General features: G+C 36.6%; 1 protein-coding gene across 3 annotated transcripts in view; it reads right to left on the reverse strand.

Moving 5' to 3' along the window:
- The window catches only part of NELL2 (neural EGFL like 2), a 404,650-nt gene that overhangs the window by 170,161 nt on the left and 208,395 nt on the right, over positions 1-26,094 (reverse strand). For all 3 annotated transcript variants that reach the window (XM_047868431.1, XM_047868430.1, XM_047868429.1), the window contains exons 12-13: positions 25,894-25,996; positions 16,706-16,834 (exon numbers count right to left, since the gene is read on the reverse strand). In XM_047868431.1, coding sequence (XP_047724387.1) covers positions 16,706-16,834; positions 25,894-25,996 — 232 coding nt within the window. The remainder of the gene's footprint in view (positions 1-16,705; positions 16,835-25,893; positions 25,997-26,094) is intronic.

A 26,094-nucleotide genomic window follows, 5' to 3' on the forward strand; every position in this document is an offset into this window, starting at 1 on the left:
ATTTTTATTAAAAATATTTTTCCTTAATTTTTTTCTGCTATATTCCTTATTTTGTGTAATTTTTTTCAAATTATATTTTACTCCCATTATCTCATTTTAGTCTGCTTCAGTGTATTCATTTTTTCAAATCCTCAAATGGTTTCCTTTTTTTTCTCTTTCCCCCCAATTTTTTTTTCTCTAATCTGTCAAACCACTTTCAACACCCACACCAAAACACAACTAGGATCTAGCATCATTTATTAGATTTGTGTGTGTGTGTGCTTAATTTTTAAATTTTAATATTTCTTCTATTTTAATATTTTTTTAATTTTAATTTTTCTACCTCATTAATTCATTTCCTCCCTTAAAAATTACAAAATGAAGGAATTCACCCCAAAAGAAAGAGCATGAATAAATGACAGCCAGGGATTTAACCAACACAGATACAAGCAAGATGTCTGAAACAGAATTTAGAATCACAATAATAAGAATACTAGCTGGAGTTGAAAATAGATTAGAATCCCTCTCTGTGGAGACAAAAGAAGTAAAAAAATAGAATGAAATTAAAAATGCTATAACTGAGCTGCAATCACAGATGGATGCAGTGGCGGTAAGGATGGATGAGGCAGAACAGAGAATCAGTAATAGAGAGGACAAACTTATAGAGAATAATGAAGCAAAAAAAAGAGGGAGATTAAGGCAAAAGAGCACGATTTAAGAATTAGAGAAATCAGTGACTCATTAAAAAGGAACAACATCAGAATTATAGGGGTCCCAGAGGAGGAAGAGAGAGAAATAGGGGTAGAAGGGTTATGTGAGCAAATCATAGCTAAAAACTTTCCTAACTTGGAGAAAGACACAGACATCAAAATCCAGGAAGCACAGAAGACCCCCATTAGATTCAACAAAAACCGACCAGCAACAAGGCATATCATAGTCAAATTCACAAAATACTCAGACAAGGAGAGAATCATGAAAGCAGCGAGGGGAAAAAAAAGTCCCTAACCTACAAGGGAAGACAGATCAGGTTTGCAGTAGACGTATCCACAGAAACTTGGCAGGCCACAAAGGAGTGGGAGGATATATTCAATGTGCTGAATCAGAAAAATATGCAGCCAAGAAATCTTTATCCAGCAAGGCTGTCATTCAAAATAGGAGAGATAAAAAGTTTCCCTGAAAACAAAAATTAAAGGAGTTTGTGACCACTAAACCAGCCCTGCAAGAAATTTTAAGGGGGACTCTCTGAGGGGAGAAAATATGAAAAAAAAAAAATATATACATATATCTCAAAAGCAACAAAGATTAGAAGGGACCAGAGAACACCACCAGAAAATCCAACTCTATAAGCATCATAATGGCAATAAATTCATATCTTTCAGTACTCACTCTAAACGTCACTGGACTCAATGCTCCAATCAAAAGACACAGGGTAACAGAATGGATAAGAAAACAAGATCCATCTATATTCTGTATACAAGAGACCCACTTTAGACCTAAAGACACCTTCAGATTGAAAATAAGGGGATGGAGAACCATCTATCATGCTAATGGTCAACAAAAGAAAGCCAGAGTAGCCATACTTATATCAGACAACCTATACTTTATATCAGAGATTTAAAGATGGGCAGAAGGGCATTATATCATAATCAAGGGGCCTATCCACCAAGAAGACCTAACAATTGTAAACATTTATGTGCCAAATGTGAAAGCACCTAAATATATAAATCAATTAATCACAAATATAAAGAAACTCATCAATAGCAATACCATAACAGTCGGAGACTTCAACACCCCTCTCACAGCAATGGACAGATCATCTAATCAAAAAATCAACAAGGAAACAATAGCTTTGAATGACACACTGGATCAGATGGACTTAACAGATATATTCAAAACATTTCATCCTAAAGCAGCAAAATATACATTTTTCTCCAGTACACATGGAACGTTCTCCAGGATAGACCATATACTGGGACACAAATCAGCCCTAAGTACAAAAAGATCAAGATCATACCATGAATATTTTCAGACCACAATGCTATGAAACTCGAAATCAACCACAAGAAAAAGTTTGGAAAGGTAACAAATACTTGGAGACTGAAGAACATCCTACTAAAGAATGAATGGGCTAACCAAGAAGTTAAAGAGGAAATTGACAAGTATATGGAAGCCAATGAAAATGATAGCACCACAACCCAAAACCTCTGGGACGCAGCAAAGGTGGTGGTAAGAGGCAAGTATATAGCAATCCAGGCCTTCCTAAAGAAGGAAGAAAGATCTCAGATATACAACCTAACCTTACACCTTAAGGAGCTGGAAAAAGAACAGCAAATAAAACCCCAAACCGGAAGAAGACAGGAAATAATAAAGATTAGAGGAAAAATAAATGCTATCAAAACCAAAAAAACAGTAGAACAGATCAATGAAACCAGAAGCTGGTTCTTTGAAAGAATTAATAAAATTGATAAACCACTAGCCAGTTGGATCAAAAAGAAAAAGGAAAGGACCCAAATAAATAAAATCAAGAATGAAAGAGGAGAGATCACAACGAACACAGCAGAAATAAAGATAATAATAAGAGAATACTATGAGGAATTATATGGCAAATAAAATGGGCCATCTGGAAGAAATGGACAAATTCCTAGAAATATATATGCTACCAAAACTGAAACAGGAAGAAATAGAAAATTTGAACAGACCCATAACCAGTAAGGAAATCGAATTAGTAATCAAAAATCTGCCAAAAAACAAGAGTCCAGGGACAGATGGCTTTCCAGGGGAATTCTATCAAACATTTAAGGAAGAGTTAACACCTATTCTCTTGAAGCTGTTCCAAAGAATAAAAGTGGAAGGAAAACTTCCAAACTCTTTCTATGAAGCCAGCATTAACTTGATTCCAAGAAGAGAAACAGACCCCACTAAAAAGGAGAACTATAGACAAATTTCCCTGATGAACATGGATACAAAAATCCTCAACAAGATATTAGCCAACCGGATCCAACAATACATTAAAAAAACTATTCACCATGACCAAACAGGATTTATACCTGGGATGCAGGGCTGGTTCAACATCTGCAGAGCAATTAATGTGATTCATCACATCAATAAAAGAAAGGACAAGAACCATATGATCCTCTCAATAGATGCAGAGAAAGCATTTGACAAAATGCAGCATCCTTTCTTGATAAAAACCCTCAAGAAAGTAGGGATAGAAGGAGCATACCTCAAGATCATAGAAGCCATATATGAAAAACCCAATGCTAATATCATCCTCAATGTGGAAAAACTAAGAGCTTTCCCCCTAAGGTCAGGAACAAGACAGGGATGTCCACTCTCGTCACTGTTATTCAACATAGTATTAGACGTCTTAGCCTCTGCAATCAGACAAAGAAATAAAAGGCATCCAAGTCGGCCAGGAGGAGGTCAAACTCTCACTCTTCGCAGATGACATGATACTCTATATGGAAAACCCTAAAGATTCCACCAAAAAACTTCTAGAACTTATTCATGAATTCAGCAAAGTAGTAGGATATTAAATCAACACGAACAATGTAGCAACAGAAAGAGAAATCAAGGAATCGATCCCATTTACAGTTGCACAAAAAAACATAAAATACATAAGAATAAATTGAACTAAAGAGGTGAAAAATCTATACACTGAAAATTGTAGAAAGCTTATGAAAGAAATTGAAGAAGACACACACAAAAAATGGAAAAAAATTCCCTGCTCCTGGATAGGAAGAACAAATACTGTTAAAATGTCGATACTACCCAAAGCAATCTACATATTCAATACAATCCCTATCAAAATAACACCAGCATTCTTCACAGAGCTAGAACAAATAATTCTAAAATTTGTATGGAACCAGAAAAGACCCCGAATAGCCAAAGCGATCTTGAAAAAGAAAACCAAAGCAGGAGGCATCACAATCCCAGACTTCAAGCTATACTACAAAGTTGTAATCATCAAGACAGTATGGTATTTGCACAAGAACAGTCACTCAGATCAATGGAACAGAAGAGAGAACCCAGAAATGGACCCACAAACGTATGGTCAACCAGCCTTTGACAAAGCAGGAAAGAATATCCAAGGGAATAAAGACAGTCTCTTCAGCAAGTAGTGCTGGGAAAACTGGACAGTGACACACAGAAGAATGAACCTGGACCACTCTCTTACACCATACACAAAACTAAACTCAAAATGGATGAAAGACCTAAATGTAAGACAGGAAGCCATCAAAATCCTCGAGGAGAAAGCAGGCAAAAACCTCTTTGACCTTGGCCGCAGCAACTTCTTACTCAACATGTCTCCAGAGGCAATGGAAACAAAAGCAAAAATGAACTACTGGGACCTCATCAAAATAAAAAGCTTCTGCACAGCAAAGGAAACAATCAGCAAAACTAAAAGGCAACTGACAGAATGGGAGAAGATATTTGCAAATGACACATTAGGTAAAGGGTTAGTATCCAAAATCTATAAAGAACTTATCAAACTCAACACTGAAGAAACAAATAACCCAGTGAAGAAATGGGCAAAAGACATGAATAGACACTTCTCCAAAGAAGACATCCAGATGGCCAACTGACACATGAAAAAATGCTCAACTTCACTCATCATCAGGGAAATACAAATCAAAGCACAGTGAGATATCACCTTACACCTGTCAGAATGGCTAACATTAACAATTAAGGCAACAACAGATGTTGGTGAGGATGCGGAGAAAGAGGATCTCTTTTGCATTGTTGGTGAAAGCATGCTGGTGCAGCCACTCTGGAAAACAGTATGGCGTTTCCTCAAAAAACTAAATATAGAACTACTCTACGACCCAGCAATTGCACTACTAGGCATTTATCCACGGGATACAGGTGTGCTGTTTCAAAGGGACACATGCACCCCCATGTTTATAGCAGCACTATCAACAATAGCCAAAGTATGGAAAAAGCCCAAATATCCATCGATGGATGAATGAATAAAGAAGATGTGGCATATACATACAATGGAGTATTACTTGGCAATCAAAAAGAATGAAATCTTGCCATTTGCAACTACATGGATAGAATTGGAGGGTGTTATGCTAAGTGATATTAGTCAGTCATAAAAAGACAAAAATCATATGACTTCACTCATATGAAGGCTTTAAGAGAGAAACCAGATGAACATAAGGGAAGGGAAACAAAAATAACATAAAAACAGGGAGGGGGACAAAACAAAAGAGACTCATAAATATGGAGAACAAACTGAGGGTTATGGGAGGGGTTGTGGGAGGGGGATGGGCTAAATGGGTAAGGGGCACTAAGGAATCTACTCCTGAAACCATTGTTGCACTATATGCTAACTAATTTGCATGTAAATTTAAAAAAATAAAAAATAAAACAAGTTAAAAATTTTTTTTAAAAATAATAAAAAAATAACAAAGCACAAAACCATCAATCATAATTCTCATTTCCATCTGCATCTGGAAAATGGACATAGACTTTCAATGTTACCTCTACTTAGAAAGTCAGCTCCATGAAGGCAGGAGCTTAATCAGTTTTGCTCACAGTTATATGACCAACACCCGTTCATGGCCTGGCACATAGCATGTGCTCAACACATACTATGAATAAATGAACAATGAACAAAGATTCTCTAAATGAACTCTAGTGATAGAATCCAATCATGAATCAAAATTCCCCCCAAAAGAGCTTAGAACTCCAACTCCACCTCAGAGGGAAGAAAGTATAGCTAGAGTACAGGGGTAAAAGTGCACCAACTCTGGGGGTCCCAAACAGACCAGAATCTGCTACTCACCCTGACCAAATACAAAGGCAGAGAAAAGAGTGGTGGTGAAACAGGAAAGGACTTTATTTCAGTGAGGCCAACACCAGGAAGGCAGTGGACCAATGTCTCAAAGACTGTCTCTGAAATACTGAAAATACTTCCATGTTTATAGAAGGCAAATGAGGGACAAAGGTGGGTAGGTATGTGCACATGGGTAGCAAAGGTCAAAGGGATCATTGTCTTGAGGTCAGTCACAGGTAGGGGTCTTGCTGGCTCAGGGAAGTATTTAGTGCTTGCCCTGGTAATTTTGGTTTCCCGTAGGGGATAATTTGCCCTCAGAGTCTTCCCCCTGTTCCAAGAGACAAGTTAGAAAGAACCCAACTAGTGGGATGCCTGGGTGGCTCTGCTGGTTAAGCTACCAACTTGGGCTCAAGTCATGATCTCACAGCTTGTACATTCAAGCCCCACCTCAGGCTCTGTGCTGACATCTCAGAGCCTGGAGCCTGCTTCAGATTCTGTATCTTCCTCTCTCTCAGCCCCTCCCCTGCTTGCTTGCTCGCTCGCTCTTTCTCTCTCTCTCTCTCAAAAATAAACACTTAAAAAATTAAAAAAAGAAGTAAAGAATCCAACTTGAAAAGTTTGAGGTCAAAATGGAGGCAGACAGCTGAAGTCCTCTTTTAAAAGTACTTAACCCTATTTAATACATATATGTATCATTAATTGATGGCTGATTCATAATTTGTTCCTTATATAGATAGCTTCCAAAACTCCAACAGACTTATATGAATATTTTTTAGAGAAGTGCATTCTTTGGGGCGGAAAATCAGTTGACAGTGAAAGTCACATAACTATGATGTTTAGTTTCAAAAAGATAGTATATGGCTAGCACTGATTATTTCTTTAACCTATTTTACATGAGAAACTGTGGCTAAGAAGAAATTCAGAGGAATTCAATCTTTATTAGGTTTGGTTTTAAAAATTTAAAGTCCTCCCTTCATATCAGAGAGGACCTGCCTTCAAAGAAAAAAATGCCCTTTTTCTACAATTTATATATCTTAATGATGTTCAAGTTTACAAATGAACAGAAATTGTTTTTGAGTCAGCAAAAGCTGAAGTTAAGGATCGCAGAGAGTAAATGATGAATGAGCCCAGGACTGCTGCTAATGCAAGTTCAAATTTAGCTGTGTCACTTGATAGTGATTTTCAAGTTTTTCACCAAACTTCTCAATTAGAGAAGGAAAAATTCTTATGAAAAACAACACAACACACACACACACACACACACACACACACACACACACTCACACACTTATCTCCTCAGCATAGTAAATATGGTTTAAATAGATGTTCCATTAAGGCCTAAAAACACTAATGTTTCCATATATGGCCTTCATTATGTTGAGGTATGTTCCCTACAAACCTACTTTGTTGAGGCTTTTTATCATGAGTGGCTGTGGTACTTTGTCAAATGTTCTTTCTGCATCTATTGAAAGAATCATATGTTTCTTACCCTTTCTTTTCTTAATGTGATGTATCACACTGATTGATTTGTGAATCTTGAACCACTCTTGCAACCCAGGAATAAATCCCACTTGGTGGTGAATGATTTTTTTAATGTATTGTTGGATTCGGTTCGCTAATATTTGGTTGGGAATTTTTCCATCCATGTTCATCAGGGATATTGGCCTGTAGTTCTCTTTTTCAGTGTAGTCTTTTATCTGTTTTTGGTATCAGGGTAATGCTAGCCTCTTAGAATGAACTTGGAAAATTTTCTTTCTTTTCTATTTTTTGGAATACTTTGAAAATAATAGGTATTACTTCTTCTTTATATGTTTGGTAGAATTTGTATGTGAAGCCATCTGACTCTGGACTTTTGTTTGTTGGGAGTTTTTTGATTCCTGATTCAATTTCTTTGCTGGTTATCAGTATACCATATTAATTCTGGAAGTTGGTTTATGTGGCAACTTTTTCACTTTGTTAGATGAATAGATGATGCCTTCATATTTGAAAACATCAGAAATGCTTTTGCTCCTCTCATTTTTTTGTTGTTGTTAATTTGTAACTGTGATGGTTAATTTTATTTGTTAACCCCAGTGAGCCTTAGGACGACCAGATATTTGGTCAAACATTATTCTGGGTGTGTTGGTGAGGGTGCCTAGGGATGAGATTAACATTTGAATTGGTGCACTGAGTAAAGCAGATTGCCTCCCTAATGTGAGCTTAAGTGGGTGGGCATCATCCAATCAACTGAAGATCTGAATGGCTGAGTAAGAGGGAAATATTGACTGCCTGATTGTGAGCTGGGATACTGGTCTTCTCTTGCCCATGAACTGGAATTTACACCATTGGTTCTCCTGGTTCTCAGTTCTTTGGACTTGGACCAAAATACGCCATGGACTCTCCAGATACCCAGATTGCTGACTTCTGGATCTTGGGATCTTCTCAGCCTACTTGGGCCAGTTCGTTATAATCAATCAATCTCTCTCAATCAATCAACCTTTCTCTCAGTCCATATATGTCCTATTGGTTGTTTTCCTGGAGAATCCTGATTAATACAGTAACCTCAGGCTTTTTTTAGTTTAAGAAACTCTACCATAACACACCACAGAGAGTACATCATTAGCCATAATTTTGAAACCTACAGTGTCTATGAGAATTCCCTAATTAATCCCATAGGGCTCAGCCCTCTGGTTATTTATCCCCACTCTGTTAACAGGCCTCCCCTTAACTCCAGTGGGGACTTGTGTGCAGGCTTTACAATCAGAGAATTAAGCTCATTCTGCATCTTTCCCTTCTTATCTCTTGGAGCAACTCTGTGGGGCTATCTCTCATCTTATTCTTAAAAATATCCTCTCAGATTGGCTCTATATTCCACAGTTAATGATATGCAGATACTAGCTATGTCAGGAATTCACAGTAAATGAATTATTTGTGAAGTGGTAATAAGCTGAGAAAGAGAAAAAAAAAATGGAAGGAAGGAAAGAAAGAAGGACACAGGGAGAGAGGGAGGGGAAGGACAGGAGGGAAAGAGAGAAAGTCTGTTTTCCCATTGTCTTCCTATGTGGGTTATTTACAGGGTCTCAGCTCATTACAAACTTTCTAATGCCATTGAACTGCTTTCTGGATGGAGTACATATTATTTTTCCTTTTCAGAAACATTCAATTTGTAAGCCAGTTAGCTACTTTTAAAAAATGCCTCTCTAAAGAAAAATCTATATGCTATTATTATTTACAAAAATAAGAATTAGATTAGGTATCTAATAAGTAAATTAAAAGCAGTAAAAATTGGGGAGCCTGGATGGGTCAGTAGGTTAAGCTTCAGACTCTTGATATTGGCTCAGGTTGTGATCCCCTGGTCCTCTCTCTCTCTGCCCCTCCCCAGCTCCTAATTGCATGGGCGGGCACTCTCTCTCTCTCAAAATAAATAAATAAACTTTTGTTCTAAAAGTAGTAAAATTTTAAAAACACTAAATCTGTAGATACATGATATGAATTTGAACCCTGGGCTTACTGTTTGCTGTGTGGGTAAATGATTTGGGGCAAACCATTTGATTTCCTAGTTCTTTAATTTTCTTCACCCCAAAACAAGATGTTATAAAAATGCCTGCCGCATCATAGGACCTCTGGAAGAAATCAGATGCTGTATCTATAAAGCATATTAAGTGTCTCTTAAGAATCACGGGGCGCCTGGGTGGCTCAGTCGGCTGAGCGTCCGACTTCAGCTCAGGTCACGATCTCGCGGTCCGCGAGTTCAAGCCCCGCGTCGGGCTCTGGGCTGATGGCTCAGAGCCTGGAGCCTGCTTCCAATTCTGTGTCTCCCTCTCCCTCTGACCCTCCCCCGTTCATGCTGTGTCTCTCTCTGTCTCAAAAATAAATAAACGTTAAAAAAAAAATAAAAAATAAAAAGAATCATACGGTTATTAGTAGCAGGTGGTGCTTTTTATTATAGCCCCACTGACAAACAATAGAAGAAAGAAGAATACAAAATAGAAAAGAATAGAGAAATTACTTGTGTTCATTAACAGTTATGCTCACATTACTTCACACATGGGTTAGAATCTCCAAAAATACAGAACAAGAAAAAAGGTAGAAGAGGTATCAAGAAAAAAGGTAGAAGAGGTATCATTAGCCAAAGGATTGCATTAAAAAGACAGGAATGAGATGAGAGGAGATAGTGTTTGATGTAACAGGTGGAAAGAAAAGAAGAAAAGATCTAAATATAACTTATAATTTATGTTTGAAGGTGTGCCATGCCTGGCACATAGCAGGCACTAAACAAATGTTTATTAAGATTCTAATCTCCACATTCCAGTGGCATTTAAATTAAGTACCTTCTACCTGCCAGACGTGTAATGTTCAAGTGACTTGGTTTGCACCTTTTAGATAGAATTAAAATCTTAAGTAAAAATTTAGAGTGTACAGTGAAAGCAAGATAGAGATGGGGAAATTTCTGGGATTTGTGGTCCTTTTACTATCCATATATCAGTGCACATATAATTTAACAAATAGCAAGTGTTCTAAATGAATGAATTCCTTTTCTTGCACTACTCAAAATAATTTTTAAAGGCCAAAACATACCAATTTAAAACAACTGAATTCCTTTTTACCTATAAAAATCAATATGACATTAGCCTTTCTTATGCAATATAAGCACAATTCAGTAAGTTCAATGCTTGTCCTCAATAATTCTTTAGTGGTGGGGTAGCCTAAAGGTGCCCCTCTGTTCAGCATATATAAGCATTTCAAAACCATTAACAAACAAATATTTCTTAAACTCTACGTTGTCTATCTCTATTTTAGAAGTTTAGAGGAATTCAAGGAAAATAAAACAGTTTATGACCACAAGACACTTATAGGTGGGAGACCTATACATACAGGCATACATGTATCAGTCCTTTAATAAACTGTATAGTGTATAAGAAAGTATATTACAACTGGACAATTGGATATAAACCGGTACAGAACAAGGTATTCATTCTTTGGTCAGAAAAAATTTAAAAAAATAGATTTGAGAAATTAAGTCTTTGTACTTAATTCATCACGAAAGTGTTCAGAAAGAAAATAAAACATAAGTAGTCTGGAAGGATAATTAAATCATGAAGCATTAGACCAAAAAGCAAAAGGTATTTCTGCCAGATTATAGAAATTTGCTATAGCTACCATAATAAAGTACCACAAACTGGTGGCTTAAGCAACAGAGATTTATTGTCTCACAATTCTGCAGGCTAATAGACCAGAATCAAGGTGTTGGAGGGATGGTTCTTTTCTTAGGGCTGTGAAGGACAATTTATTCCATGCCCCTTGCTTACTTTCTGGGGCTTTCCTGGAAATCCTTCGTGTTCTTCAGTTTGTAGATGCATCACTCCAATCTCTACCTTCATGCTCACATGACATTCTCCCCCTGTGTCTGGGTCTACATTTTCCTATTTTATAAGGACAACAGTCATACTGGAGTAGGACCTCACCCTTTTCCACTATGACTTCATCTTAACTAATTACACTTGTTAACAGTTCCATTTCCAAATAAGGTCACTTTCTGAGGTACTGTGTTTTCAAACTCCACCATCTGAATTTTAGGGACACAGTTCAATCCATAACACAGATGAACCATTCTGAGCCAAGTAATTGATTAAATAGCTCTAGGTGACTTGCTAAGGCTTAATGGATGAATAACTGAAAGGCCAGACAACAGAGAACCTTGGAGCCTTCAGGCAACAGAGAACCGTGGAACCTTAGCAAAGGAGCTTGACATGCTGAACTGGAAGGCACTGTGGGCTCTCAAAGAAAAGAAATGGTGTTTTGTAAACGTTAATCTGGAGAATGGGTCCTGGCTGGGTCAGGAGGGAGTGAGACACTAAAGACAGAATAACTAAGTAGAGGGAGACAGGAAGTAAAAAATATCTGGCAGCAGCAGTCAGAATGAAAGAGATTAAATGAATCCAAGAGAAAGTGGTCTATCAATAAGAGATTATTCCTCTAGGGAGTTCAGATTATACCAAACAATCGCCTATATTCTCATTAATCTGAGTACTTAATAAGACATCAATTACTGATTTCAGTAATTATAGGTGATATGCAACTATATGAATGACTCACTTGTACAAAATTACTTTCCTGTTCTTGTGTAATGCCAAAGGCTTGGAGAGCAACAACGCCAACTGTTTAAGGAGTTTGGGAATCCAGAAAAAGCTTCTTCAACATAACGCACTATTGGGTTGACACAATGTAATCCCTGGCAACTATCATGCACCAAAGAGAAAAAGTTAACATATGAATGACTTCTGAAGACACTATCTAAAATGGAATGCCAAGGTGGTCCTAACACAATAGTGAATAGTGGAATGTCAAGAAGGAAGATATAGTCAAAACATCAAAAGCTCCTATAATTTTCATTTTAGAATGAAGACATGTAGCAGAGAACCATTCTGGAAAACATGATGGCCAGACTAATTTTTGACAACTCTTTCAGATTATATGTACTGACAAGAGATGAAGTGAAGGGGAAGTACTGAAATTTTACTAAGAATCTAAAGCGAATGAGGGACATTGAATGGATGGAATTGAATACGTAATTTTTAAAAGAAATATGGTAAACATATATATAGCTTATAAGAAATACAAAGGAGGCCAACATACTTCTGAATATTTTATATCCATTATATCTAAAAGGTGGGCAAGACATCCAATCATAAAATCCTAATATTAAACCATGTTTATAAATACCTAAAGCAGTTCGAAACTCATTCATGAACAACAGGTTATCATCTACATGGCTGAGATACTGGAGGTAAAGGAGAGACAGAGCTTAAAAAGGAAAAAAAGAAGACAGGGAAGAAAAATGCTTCTTTAGCCCTACTTCCTTTAAGCTACTGCTCTCTTCCTCCTTCCCTTCATAAGAAAACATCTAGAAGGAGTTCTGTCCCTTCATCAGATACATTTTTTCCCATTATGCAATATTCAATGTGCTCCCAATTGGCTTGTGTCCTCACTTTTGCACCCAATTTAGCTATTGCTCTTGTCCTCAATGTCATCCATAAAGTTCCATGCAAAGGACATCTCTCAGTCTTCATCTTTATTGATCTCTAAGAAGCATTCCACTTTCTTCTTGAAATTCTCTCTGTCTCTTGGTTCCTATAACACCACCTTCTCTTTTCTCTCCTCCTACATTTCAGCCACAATTTTGCTGTCTCCATCACCAAATCATGTTTTCTATAAAATGCTCAAAGTCTGGAGTTTTCAAAAACTCCCCAGGCAATTTCTTGCAGTTCTTCAGCTACCATTTATATGCCAAAGAATCCCAAATTTTATGTACAACTTAAACTTCTCTGAACTCCATATCCAAGTATATTCAACAGGGTACTCAGCTGTGATGTTCCATAGGTACCACAACGCAACCTGGTGATTTTCCCACCCAGTCTGTTTCCTAAGTAAGTAGCACCACCATCTGCCTGTTACTCAGGCAAAGAAGCCTAGGTAGCAACCTTGAAACCTCTCTCCTCCTCATCTCCTGTCACCCATTAACAAGCAGGACTAGTTTTACCTCACAAATGATCTCAAACGCATCCACATCTCCATTTCCATTTTTAATGCAAGCCACCACTGTCTCTCATTCACTAGTTTCCCATATCCACTGGTTTCCCACATCCAGTCTTACCTCCATTCAGCCTAAAGCTGAAGTGATTTATTTAAAATACAAATGTGATCAAGGCACTTCACTCCTTAAAAACTTTCATTGCCTACCCCTTTGTTCTTAGCATGAAACCCTTATTTAGTCCTTACTGTGCCCTTCAAGGCCATGCTGCCCTTCATCCATTTCATCAGGCACTACTCCCTTTGCTCTCTGCCTTCTATGGATTCTTACAAAGTGTTTCTCACCACCTGGAGGCCTGGAGGCCTGCTGAGTCCTCTACTTGGCAAATTCCCTTCTTTCCCATCCTTACTTCTATGCCTAGCTGATGTTTACTTAATCTTTAGATTTTGGAAACAAACAAACAAACAAACAAACAAACAATTTTCTTCAAGCACTCCCACCCACCCAGATCAGACTCTTGTTAACCTATTTCTCTTTCAGGGCATTTGCCACATGTGAAATTAAATGCTCTTTGGTGTAATGAACTGGATGTTATATTTCTTGACTGAGATAATATCAGTTATGTATGTCTTATCTACTGTTTCACCTCTAGTGTAGCCTTGAACAAAGAAGGCATTCAATAAATGTTTGCCAAATGAACAAATGAACTCCAACATTTAACAGCGCTATTTTAAACCTGATAAGTAAACTGTGGTAAAAATCAATAATCTCAATTACAGTTTTACCATTAAAACAACCCTACAGATTTAATAAACATAATGTATATCACTTACAAATTATTACTTGCTTATTTTTGTATATAATCGTAAGTCTAATTTCTTAGAGGACCAGAATTCTGTAGACCATCTGATAGACAACATGAACCATTGCATAATTTTTAAATGTTGCTTCTAAGAAGTCAAATATCCTTAAAGTTAACAACAATAACAGAATGAAAAGGAAAACCAAATTTGATCAAAATACTGGAAAAAACCTCTTAACATGAATAATGAAAGATACAATATTAAAAGTCCTCATCATGAAAAATTCAAGATCTCTGTAATAAACCAAGTTTTTCCATCATTTTCTTAACTTTTGAAGATTTTTATCTTTAAATGACAAAAAAATAATGTGAAGAAATTTACAAACCATCTTTCAGTATGATCCATTCAGAATGCAAAGTAGCTGCTCATTTGTGCTATACATTTATACATAACAATGATAAAAACCCATTTTCAATAGGTTGCATTAAAAAGTTATTTAATCTAAATCTCTGCCCTCTTCTCTTAAACTCTTTCCTGTCTCAATAAACAGCAACGTCATCCATGTGTTGTTCAAACTCCTTTAATCCCTCCTCAATTCTCCTCCACAATAAACTGTCTGCAAGTACTGTTGGCTCTATTTTCAAAACAACACCAAGAACACGCTTCCTCCTCTTTATCTCCCTTATCATTTTCTTAATCCAGACCACCAACATCTTTGCCTAAACTACTGCAAAAGCCTCCCAACTGGTCTTCCTATTTATGTCTCTTCCTCCCCACCATATTTAACCCATAATCTACAATTTAGTTAATTTAAGGCACTGCAGCCAGAGCCATCCTTCTCAATACAAGTATATCACTCCCCTATTTGAGATGAACCTAAAATCCTTACAAGCCTCCCTAAAATACCTGGCCCCTACTTCATTCTTCGATTGCATCTTAACTGACTCCTCTGCTGCATCACATTATCCTTTCTTTCAGTTTCTAGAACATCCAAGATAGTTCCCACTTAGGGGTTTTCTACTTGCTATTGCTCCTGCTTGAAATGCTCTGTTCCAGATCTTTCTATGCTGTTTCCTTATCATCAAATCTCAAGTCAACTGTCAACTCGTCTCCATCAACCCCACAGACTTTCCCTGACCATCTCATCTAAATTAACCCCCAATCATTCTCTATCACATCATCCTGTTTCATTTTATTCCTATTATTTATTACTACCTGAAACTGCCTTCTCTATTTCTATGGTTACCACTTATTCTCTGTCTTCCCCCTAGAATGTGAGATCTGAACACAGGAAACTTCTCAGTCTTATTCACTATTCACTACCCAGTACCTAGAAAAGTGTTGGGATACAATAGGTGCTCACTAAATCTTTATTACATGAGTGCACATACTTAATCACAACAACAAAAGCAGAAGCTCAAAATAAAAATAATGATCAGAAAATTAAGATCCAGAAAGAGGTATTACATGAATTTATATCATGTGGTTTCGTGTTACACATTTTGACAGTATCAGTGGGGCTTATTACATGTTAGAGATCTCAAATATTATAATGAAAATACACTACTAAGTTTCAAAATGAGCATTTTTTTAAAAATCTGCATCATAAATGGAGAAGGAAAGACCTATCTTTCAGCAAAAATATAATGGTCTCTTTTGGACTGAATCAGAAGCATTTAAAGAAATACTTTGGAAAAAAAAGGTCAATTTTAAAAATAAATACCAACTTTTAAGGCAGAGAAAATTTATTGAAAGCTAAGAGAAACAACAGAAATTGGTTTCCCAAGGGCCAATAAATTATCGTGTAGCTAAACAGAGGCTGGCAAGTTTATACCTTAGAGGTTTTCTGTCTCCAAGGACCAATGGCACATTCTTGACATTTGGAAAGGATAAGTCTAGAACCCTCCAAATGTCCAAACACCACTGTGTCAGTGTTCTTACTTGCAAGACCCACTAGCTAGTCACATATTTAATGAGAATCATCTAAATCTGTGCCTCAGGGAAGTAATAAATTACTACATCTCATGGACTTCCAGGGTCTTTCCTGAACAGTATTTGTGAATGTCAAGGGCCTCCTCACAGTATCTGGACTGTTTCCATGAGAGAATAAACTACCGTGGATATTAGTTTAAGATTCTAAAAAAATAACTAGGCATCTATTTACTCCACTGGAGCTATTTACTAAATACCACGGAGCATTAATACAACCACTGAGATTACTCACAGTAGCAAACAAAGATAGCAGTGGTACTTTATCTTCCTGTTAATTGATTGCTTTTGTTCAACAACATTGGAAAAATCTGACTACAATTCTAACTGCAAGCCACAGTAATCATGTCAATATGTGAACTATCTGAATATCTAATTATGAAAAAAGAAAGGCAATTTCACAGTGGAAGTATTATTTTAATTCAAGAAACCAGCCATATAACTTATTAGTCTGACATATAGCAGATAGCTAAAAAACTTTAATTTGAAAGATAATTATTTTTAGCTGATTAATATGCTTCAAATTAAATTCACTGCTTTTAATGGGCCCATCAACTTGACAACCTGGGAAATTAATAAATTTTGCATGCAGTAATCCTAGGAAATTTAAACAGCTGAGCTACACATCATTACAAGGATTACCTTCACAGTAGGCATTGTCCTCTCGAAGAGCCCTAAAACCATCTCGACAGGTACAAACGGCCCTGTCATTCAGATTTCTGCAGACAGAATTCTCCATGCAGTTATGCCTTTCAGAACAAAAGTCATAACCTACAAGAAAAAAGAAACTTATTAAGGTAAATGAAAATATGACAAAAATGAATAAATTTTGCTGACTAAATACTCCCTTTGATTTAGAAGCCATTTTTCCCTAAATTATTTTTTAAATTGATACCTTCATCCATTGTTAGAGAACCACATGCTATGTGTACTAAAAGGTGTTTATGTTTAACTCAGGTGTTTCCTACTTCAAGTTAATTCTGTCTCCTATGTCTTCCTTCTGACTTTAGGTTTTCTAGTCCCTGATATTTGAAGTATAGCCCTCCAAATATCTGGAACAAAGAGAGATCCATGGAGTCCAAAATGAAGATTTACAATATAAAAGACAACTCAGGAGGTGCCTGGGTGGCTTAGTTGGTTAAGTGTCCAACTCTTTGTTTCTGCTCAGGTCATAATCTCATGTTTTTTGAGTTCGAGCCCCACATCAGGCTCCGTGCTGTGCAGAGCCTGCTTGAGATTTTCTCTCTCCCTCTCTATCTCTGCCCTTCCCCCTCTCACTGTCTCTGTCTCTCTCTTAAAAATAAATGTATAAACTTAAAAAAAAGATAATTCAGTGAGAAAGTAATCTGTGAATTAGAGGTTGAACATTATCAGTACTATGGATAATACAGCCCTGGGCCGGATGAAATATGAACATTGTGTACTTAAGAAATGAAACAGCCTGACATCCTTTAAAAAAAATTGTAAATGTGTCAAAAATGAAAATTATATCACTTTAATTGTCTCTGGAAATCTGCAAGGCAGAGGATGTCCACTCAAAAGAAGGGGAAAAAATTATGAATTACAAAGGTTTCACAGATTCCAGAGTCTTTATGAGAGGATGGAAAAAAATGGAACATTTTATAAACAGTGGTACCAGTCACGTGTAATTTCTTAGGATCTCTTCTGCCTGTGTGAATCCCTTGTTCAAAGATCTAAGATGCGGAAATGAAAAGTTTAAACACTGGACTCCATACTAAATGGAAATTACATGATTGTACATCATTCAAACAATTTTCCAATTGCCTGATGCATAAGTTATCTATCTCGTTTTACACTGTCTAATGAATTACAATTTCAGTCCATGTACAGAAGAAAAGAGGACTAGAAAAATGTATTTCATGTAGCTCAGAATAAACTCATCTGCTCACATATAGTCAGGGAAAAACTTTTCACCTGAGCCAATCATGAAGATCAAAGTTCTACACTGGCCCATCTTACTTGTAACCAAATTACCATAGAAGGCTGTGATTCAGTGAAAGGGTGGGACTAAATAGTACCACAGCCAGCAGCATACTCTGGCACAGTGCTGTGGTTGGTGTCCATTCTGATTGCCTGGTGCCTGTAATGACTATTTTCAATATCACCCCACAGTTAAAGCGTATCCCCCATGAAGTACAACTACAATGTATAGTAAAAAGTTGTGTGTACAACTTCATAAGCCTTAAGAAGGGTGATGCTCTCAAAATGCAATAATGGCATTAAAAAGGGAAATTAAAAAAATGAATTAGTGATTTCTACAGAAATAAAATAGAACAAAGGGGTATGAAGGCCAGAACAATATATAGTCAATAGTGGCATTTAAATCACTTGACAACTAAATTTTCTGGACGCGATTCCTCACAATCTACATTCTCATGTGTAAGGCCCAACCTTTATAAGTAAAACGTTCATTCTCAAGAAGAGAAAAAGAGTTAAAAATGTTTTCTCCTAAAGTCTTTTTCTTTCCTTCTTCTTTAAGTAGCTAAATTGAGACCGTACTTCTTAAAATGTATTCCATTGTCTTTTTACAATGCCTGAGAAGAAATAATTTCAGTTTAAAAGTCATCTTCATTTTCTACCCCAATAGCTCAGTTCCTCATCAATCTATAATGAAAAGTCTCTAAGAAATCACTTCATATTTATTCTAAATTAAAACAAAGTTACTGTAAACACTGGCCCACTCCTTGAGTTACACGCAGAATCAAGAGATCATGTTCTAACACAGTACTAACTCTGCAAAATTGCACCTGTAATGTTTCCAACAATGCTGAGAGGGCTGTGACTAACAACAGGTATTGTGCTAAGGCATTTTTATTTTTCTTTCGTAAGTTTATATTTTTCAAAACTATCTTTCAATTTTTCCCTTTGCTGCATTTTCTCTTATCATTCTTCAGACTTTGCCCAATCTATGCCATCACTCTCTAGGCCATTCCACCTCTATTACACTCCTTCTCCAATTTTACCTGTAAGTAATGCTTAGACCTCTTATCTCAGCATTGAATATCATGCTTACATTCACCATGCAGTATCTAATTGCTGCAAGAATTTTCCAACTATAAGATAATGATGTGATGCTACCTTTACTGATTGAGGTTCAACTAGGGAGTCCTTTACTTTTTATCAGATGTTTGTTTTTTTTAATTAACCCAGAGACGTGAAAGCTAAAACTTTTGTCAATCAAATTCTAATTTACTCTAAACAATGTCAGATAGATATTTTTATTTATTTTCTCAACAAATTGATTGAATCCATTGGTTGTTTTACTGCTTAGATACAAATGCCAGTATCAAAAGACTACCTATTGATAGGTAGAAAATTCAGATTCAGTTAAAGTGGGTTGTTTCCAAACTATAGGTAATAACTTCAAAAACTCAGTATAAGATGGCAAAAACCCACAGCCCTACCTCCACACTTGCATTTCTAGTCATATGTGCTTGGCTTTTGGAGTTGAAAGACCTGGATTTACAACCAAATCTCTATTACTTACTAGCTGTGTAAATTACTACTTGTGTAAAGTAATTAACCTTTAAAACCTTTTCCTCATCTGTAAAATTAAGATGATATCTACCTCGCCAAAATGTAAAGTTCAAATGAGATCATCTATGTAAAAACATAATAGCACAGTATTTGTTAATAATTAAAGCAACTAGAGTATTACCAATAAGCCGCTAGCCAAATACATTGAGATACTTATCACAGAAGAAAATTCAAGTATTTGTTATAGATGGATGGATCTAATCTAATCTAATCTAATACAATCTAGCTTTTATTTCCCACTTTGGACTTAAATTTCAAAGCTACCAACTTTTCTATTCCTTTTATAAGTTTTTCAAATTTACATGAAGTCCTCTGTTTTTTGGTAAGTATAGATCTTTCTATAAAATATTAATATGCATTTCTCTACAACTGGTTGAATAGGAAAGGGTGAATACAAAAGATTATGAGTAAGAATAATATACATAAAAGGTTATACATAATAATCAGGAGAAAGATAATAAACTTTAAGGTGGTTTTTGTCCACTAGGTCTATTTCTTCTTTTTGTGGGGGGAAAAAAACAGCCCACATGGTTGGTTTGGATGAACCATTCACCCCTATTGTTAGCCCATGTGCTGACAGGAAGAGGGACTGTACCGCCCCTCAGGATAATCAATGCATCCCACAGACCTGGACACATTAGTTCCTTCAGGTCTGGGCATATGACCCAGTTCAGGCTAATGAAGATGATTAAAACTCATTTATGGGACTTTTGTTCAACTCCTGAAGATACTAAGTTTTTCTTTCACCTACTCCAGTATCATAATGATGCGAGCATAAGAATGTCAGTGGTCTAGCTGAAAACGGAGGAAGCCTGAAAATAAAGCCACTTCAGAAGAGACAAACAGAGATCCACCTAGGCAAAGGAGCAGGATTGCAGAGCTGTAAAAACCTTCTCATAGGAGCCGTATTTTCCATTTCTTGCCTACATCAGTTGGACTGGGTATTTTATTACTTACACCTAAAAGATTACTAACTTATTTAGATATTATTTGCAGGATTATGGATAATAGTGATTTTTCCAAAATTATGTTTCATGTGCATAGATGTATACTTTTTAAAAAGCACAACTTGCAATGGATTTCTTTTAGTGTGTATTAAAAATATGTGAATCTAACAAATAATGCCATTATTTTATGGATACCATTGTTTGGAATGAAGCTAAATTTTTGAAAAATGAGTGACTAACAGTATATATAAGAAAATTAACTAAATTATGTTATTAGTAATACATATACAACAAGAATCATGAAGGTATAATTGAATAATGTGGGAAACTGTATTATCCAGAAGTTGGGAGAAAATCTATACCCACTGAACCTTCTACATATAGATGTCCCTACTACTTATAGGACTTGATGAAGTAAATGCTAAATTAAAGTGGGGCATCCAGGGAGGAGAACTTACTGGTATTGCAAACAGAGAAAGGTGTTGCCAAGAGAGGAAGAAAAAGGAAGAGATGCAGATACAAAAATTCTGCAAAATTCTACAAAAATAATATAATTTCTGTATCTTTCTGAGTCAGAGTCCTTACTGTATCACCAAGTCTCTGTCATGTTGTAATTCGCTATAACCTTGAAGAGGCTCTCAAACATGAAAAAAGTGAAAAGACCAGTCCTGCTACACTGCTCCTGAGCTACTATGACATAAGATCCCCAGTTGCAGGGTACCAAAAAACAGTCTTGGTTGGATTGGATTTGGTGCCTAGAGATTTGGGTTCTTATTTAGGTGCACAGCTTCGTTTCTGGCACTGGCTGAGCCTCTGGTGGAAAGGCCAACACTTTCATCTCATGCTCTGCCCCCAGGGAATATTTAGTGACCGTTATTGCAAAACTGACTTTTTTCGGATGTGAACGCAGCATCCTTAGCACTAGGCAGACAGGCCTGGAAACTGGAGGCCAATTATATTACAAATACATTTGTCACAACATATGAGTAGGTGTTAACTCAAAATTTAAGCCTTAAGAACCTGACTTTTTCTAGTTTAAAAGTCAGGGAATGCCAGGAAACGCATTTGTTTATTCTATATATTTGAAATCAGAAATTAAAGCAATCTTTATTATAAATGGTGCTTAATGTTTCAAGAAGAACCAACTTGTCCAATTTTAGTTCCAGCATTATGTAAGCTAGTAGTTCTCAATCATGGCTGTGTAAAAAAAAAAAAAAAAAAAAAAAAAAAAAAATTAATAGGAGAGGTGTTTTTTGTTGTTGTTTTGTTTTATTTTGTTTTAATGTTGATACCATGGTTCCATTTCTGATCAATTATATTAGAATCTCAGGGGGAGGAGGTGTTGGTCACAGTGTATTTCATCACTGTATTTTGAGTGTGTTGTGTAAACACATTAATTTTTAAAACTACAAACAATTTAAATATAACAACTTTTGTAGCTAGAATTTCCATTTCTTAACTTGTTTTTTGCAATATATCAGGGCTCTGTTAAAAATAAATGGATGTGATCAAGGCTTCTTTTGATATCTGAAAGGCCTTATCTCAGCTACTCACTCAAATCTTGTCCTAGCCAACCTTGTCTAATTTCTAGACCTCTTGAGAGGCTGTTTACCTCCCAAATCTCTAAGTACCTCCTGGATACTTCCAGGGGATTAAAGATGGCCACAAATTTTTAACACTCTTATCATGATGGGGTCTATTACCCCCACCCCTCTTGATTCTGGGCTGGCTTATAACTCTTTCGACCAGAGGAATATGGTAGAAGTGATGCTGTGTCAGTTCCAGACCTAGTCTTTAAGAGCTCAAAACCACCATTTAAGAAGTCCTGAGATTACATGCAGAAGGAGAGGGTTTCAGATGTACCCAGTCTTCCTGTCATCCCTACTGAGATGCTTAGCATATAGTGAGTATAGTGAGGCCATCTTGAACCTTCTAGCCCAGCCTAGCTGAGTGACCCGAGTTAACACCATGTTTCAAAAGAATCACCTGCCTAAATGCCTGACACACAATATTGCAGAATATAAAATAATAGCTGTTGTTTTAAACCACTGAGCTTTGGGGCAATTTAGCATGCAGGAATAGCTAGCAACTCCAAATGTAGTCTCACTGACCAGTAATATCAGTATCATCTGGGAGCTTATTAGACACACAGGTGTTTTTGGCTCCGAGCCAGACCCACTGAAGTAGGATCTACATTTTAATAAGATCCCCATGTCATCTGATGCACACTGAAACTTGAGAAGCACTGGTTTAGTCTACCTTTGGTTGCCAGAGAAACTCTAGTCAGGCTGCAGGGTGCGTCCAGCTCCCAAATCAAATGAGTGGAATGTGCATTCTTTTTTTTTTTTTTTTTTTTTTTAATGTTTGAGAGACAGAGACAGACAGAGAGCGAGCAGGAGGGGGACAGAGAGGGAGAGAGGGAGACACAGAATCTGAAGCAGGCTGTCAGCACAGAGCCTGACATGGGGCTCAAACTCACAAACTGTGAGATCATCACCTGAGCTTAAGTCAGTTGCTTAACCAACTGAGCCACACAGGAGCCCCATGTGCATTCTTGATTCATATCAAGTTCCACACATGCTCTGTTCAAGATGCTGGCTCAGGCAACGTGAAGATGAAAACTGAAATGGCCTTTCTATCTACTTGATATAATCTTTTTTAGTAGTGTTCCTTAGCTGCTGAGAGCTGTTTTGAAAACTTGAAAGTGGACCAATACTTGGTAGACGAAGTCTTAAACCACTTTGAAATGCCCAAATAGCCTTTCACATAACTGAGACTTTAAAACTCTTAATTGAATGAATGGATGAAAGAGCTAAAAGGAAAATAAAACAAAACAAAACTGCACCACTCTGTTAAAGATGGGGGCCTGGGTGGCTCAGTGGGTTGAGTGTCCAAGTCTTGGTTTCAGCTCAGGTCATGATTTCAAGGTTCATGAGATTGAGCCCCACATCATGTTCTGTGCTGACAGTATGGGGCCTACTTGGGGTTCTCTCTCTCCCTCTCTCTCTCTGCCCATCTCCCAGTTTCTCTTTGTCTCGCTCTCAAAATAAATAAAAATAAAATTTAAAAAATGGGACAGGGATATTATGTCTGCTTTTAATAGACAAGGTATAAAAGAAATATAATGGTAGATGTTTTATAGTTTCTTTTTCTTTTTCTCCCACCCACCCCATTTAAACTTTCCCTTGCATCATCATAAAAGCCATTATTCAAAAAGAGCTAATAGGTCATACAGGGCAGTACCCTATACAGTACCAACTATATCAATTATGAGCATCTACAACATCCCTGGTGTCATACTAGGTGTTAAGGATATAGAGGTGAATATTAAGAGCTAGCCCTGTTCTCATGGTGCATAGTCTAATAAAGGAGAGAGATTCACAAATGATAATTTCAATAAAATACAGACAGACCCGACTTAGGATGGTTTGGCTTGTAAGTTTTCAACTTTATAATGAGCAAAAGTGATATACATCCAGTAGAAACTGTACTTTGAATTTTGAATTTTGATCTTTTCCTGGGCTAATGATAAATGGTACAATCCTCACTCATGAGGCTGGTAGGGCCAGTGAATGACAGCTCCAAGTCAGTCATGTAATCACAAGGGTAAACCACTGATACAACCATCTTGTGTCCATACAGCCATTGTGTTTTCACTTCCATTACAGCTTTCAATAAGTTACATGAGATATTCAACAGTTTATTATAAAACAGATTTGGTATTAGAGGATTTTTCCCAGCTGTAAGCTAATGTACAGGCATACCTCAGAGATACTGTGGGTTCAGTTCTAGGCCACCTCAATATAGCAAAAATCTCAATAAAGCAATTCAAGTAAATTCTTGGTTTCCTGGTGCATAGAAAAGTTATATTTACACTATATTGTAGTCTATTAATTATGCAATAGAATTATGTCTAAAAAATGTACGTATCTTAATTTTTAAATGCCCCATTGCTGAAAAATGCTAGCCATCTTCTGAGCTTTCAGCAAGTTGTAATCACTGATCACAGATCACCGTAACAAATATAATAATGAAAAAATTTGAGATATTGTGAGATCTACCAAAATGTGACACAAACATGAAGAGAGCAAATGCTGTTGGAAAAATAGGGCCAATAGACTCACTAGACATAGTGTAGCCACAAACTTCAATTTATAAAAACACATTATCTACAAAGTACAATAAAGTGAAGCATAATAAAATGAGGTATGCCTTTCAGTGTTCTGAGGACACTGACTATAGGCGAGGCTAACCTATGATATTCAATAGGTGAGATGTATTCAAATGCATTTTTGACAAAATATTTTCAACTTATGGGGTTACAGACACATAGCCACATCATAAATCAAAGAAGACATGTACAGAAAGGCACATATAATCTTGCTACTGGTAAGGATCTTAAAGAACTGCACATCAATCTTTTAATTTTTGAATCTACAATAAAATACCAAGTTTTAGAACTTAGCATAGAATATTAAGTTAGTGATGGAAAACTCACTGACTCCTGAGGCAACCCACTGCATGTATGAATAGATCAAATTTTACTTTTTTCTTTATAGTTAACTGAAAATCTAAGCCCTTTCTACTTATTGGTCCTAGGCTTATCACCACAGAGGCAACACAGAATGAGCAATGCATGTCTGATGGCCTCACACTTTTGAGGAGCATAGGTGTCCATGAGTGGGATGCCTGGGTGGCTCAGTTGGTTAAGCATCTAACTCTTGATTTTGGCTCAGGTCATGATCTCACAGTTCGTGAGTTTGAGCCCTGTGTCGGACTCTGCACTGAACAGTCCAAAGCCCGCTTGGGATTCTGTCTCCCCCTTTTTCTCTGCCCCTCCCCTGCTTACACCTGTATACTCACTTTCTATCTCAAAATAAACACCTTTAAAAAATTATGCGAAGTCAATTACAAAAATAAACAAAAGAGAAAGAGTAAACCAAAAAAAATAACCAAATGAAAAACAAAAAGAAAAAAGAGAAAGGAAAAAGAAGACTAATAAAATATCTCAGCCCCGTTGTGTCAATTTCTCCAGCAGTGTCACGCTGACTCAGAACCAGCACGCAGAGAGAAATTCAAAGACCCAGAACCTGAGATAGGTATAAGACACATAGCAAAGATGTATGGAAACACCTTGATTTTAATTCAATAATCATAATAAATATTCTGTGACTACCTACTGTCTACTAAATTGGGAAACAATTTAAGGAAATACTGTTATTCTTTGGAAATAACTTGCTTATAAAAATTTTTATTTCATGTTAGTTAAACTTGATTCCAACAATGACTCATGCTCATGGATCTTACTTTACAAAAATGTCTTACCTTTACAAACTTTGCAACAGCTATGAGACAAGGTAATCTGATGAGACTCTGGACAATCCAAAGCAGGACAGCCTGAACTTTCAACCAGCTTCATGGTTTGGTCCTATTAGACACAGAGAATAAATGCTTGAAACTTCTGGATTAGGACTTACTAAGAAGTTCCCAGGTCCAGCATCTTAGAGGACTCTGCTTACACAGGAG

This window comes from Prionailurus viverrinus, chromosome B4, assembly GCF_022837055.1.
Source record: "Prionailurus viverrinus isolate Anna chromosome B4, UM_Priviv_1.0, whole genome shotgun sequence".
Classification (NCBI taxonomy): domain Eukaryota; kingdom Metazoa; phylum Chordata; class Mammalia; order Carnivora; family Felidae; genus Prionailurus; species Prionailurus viverrinus.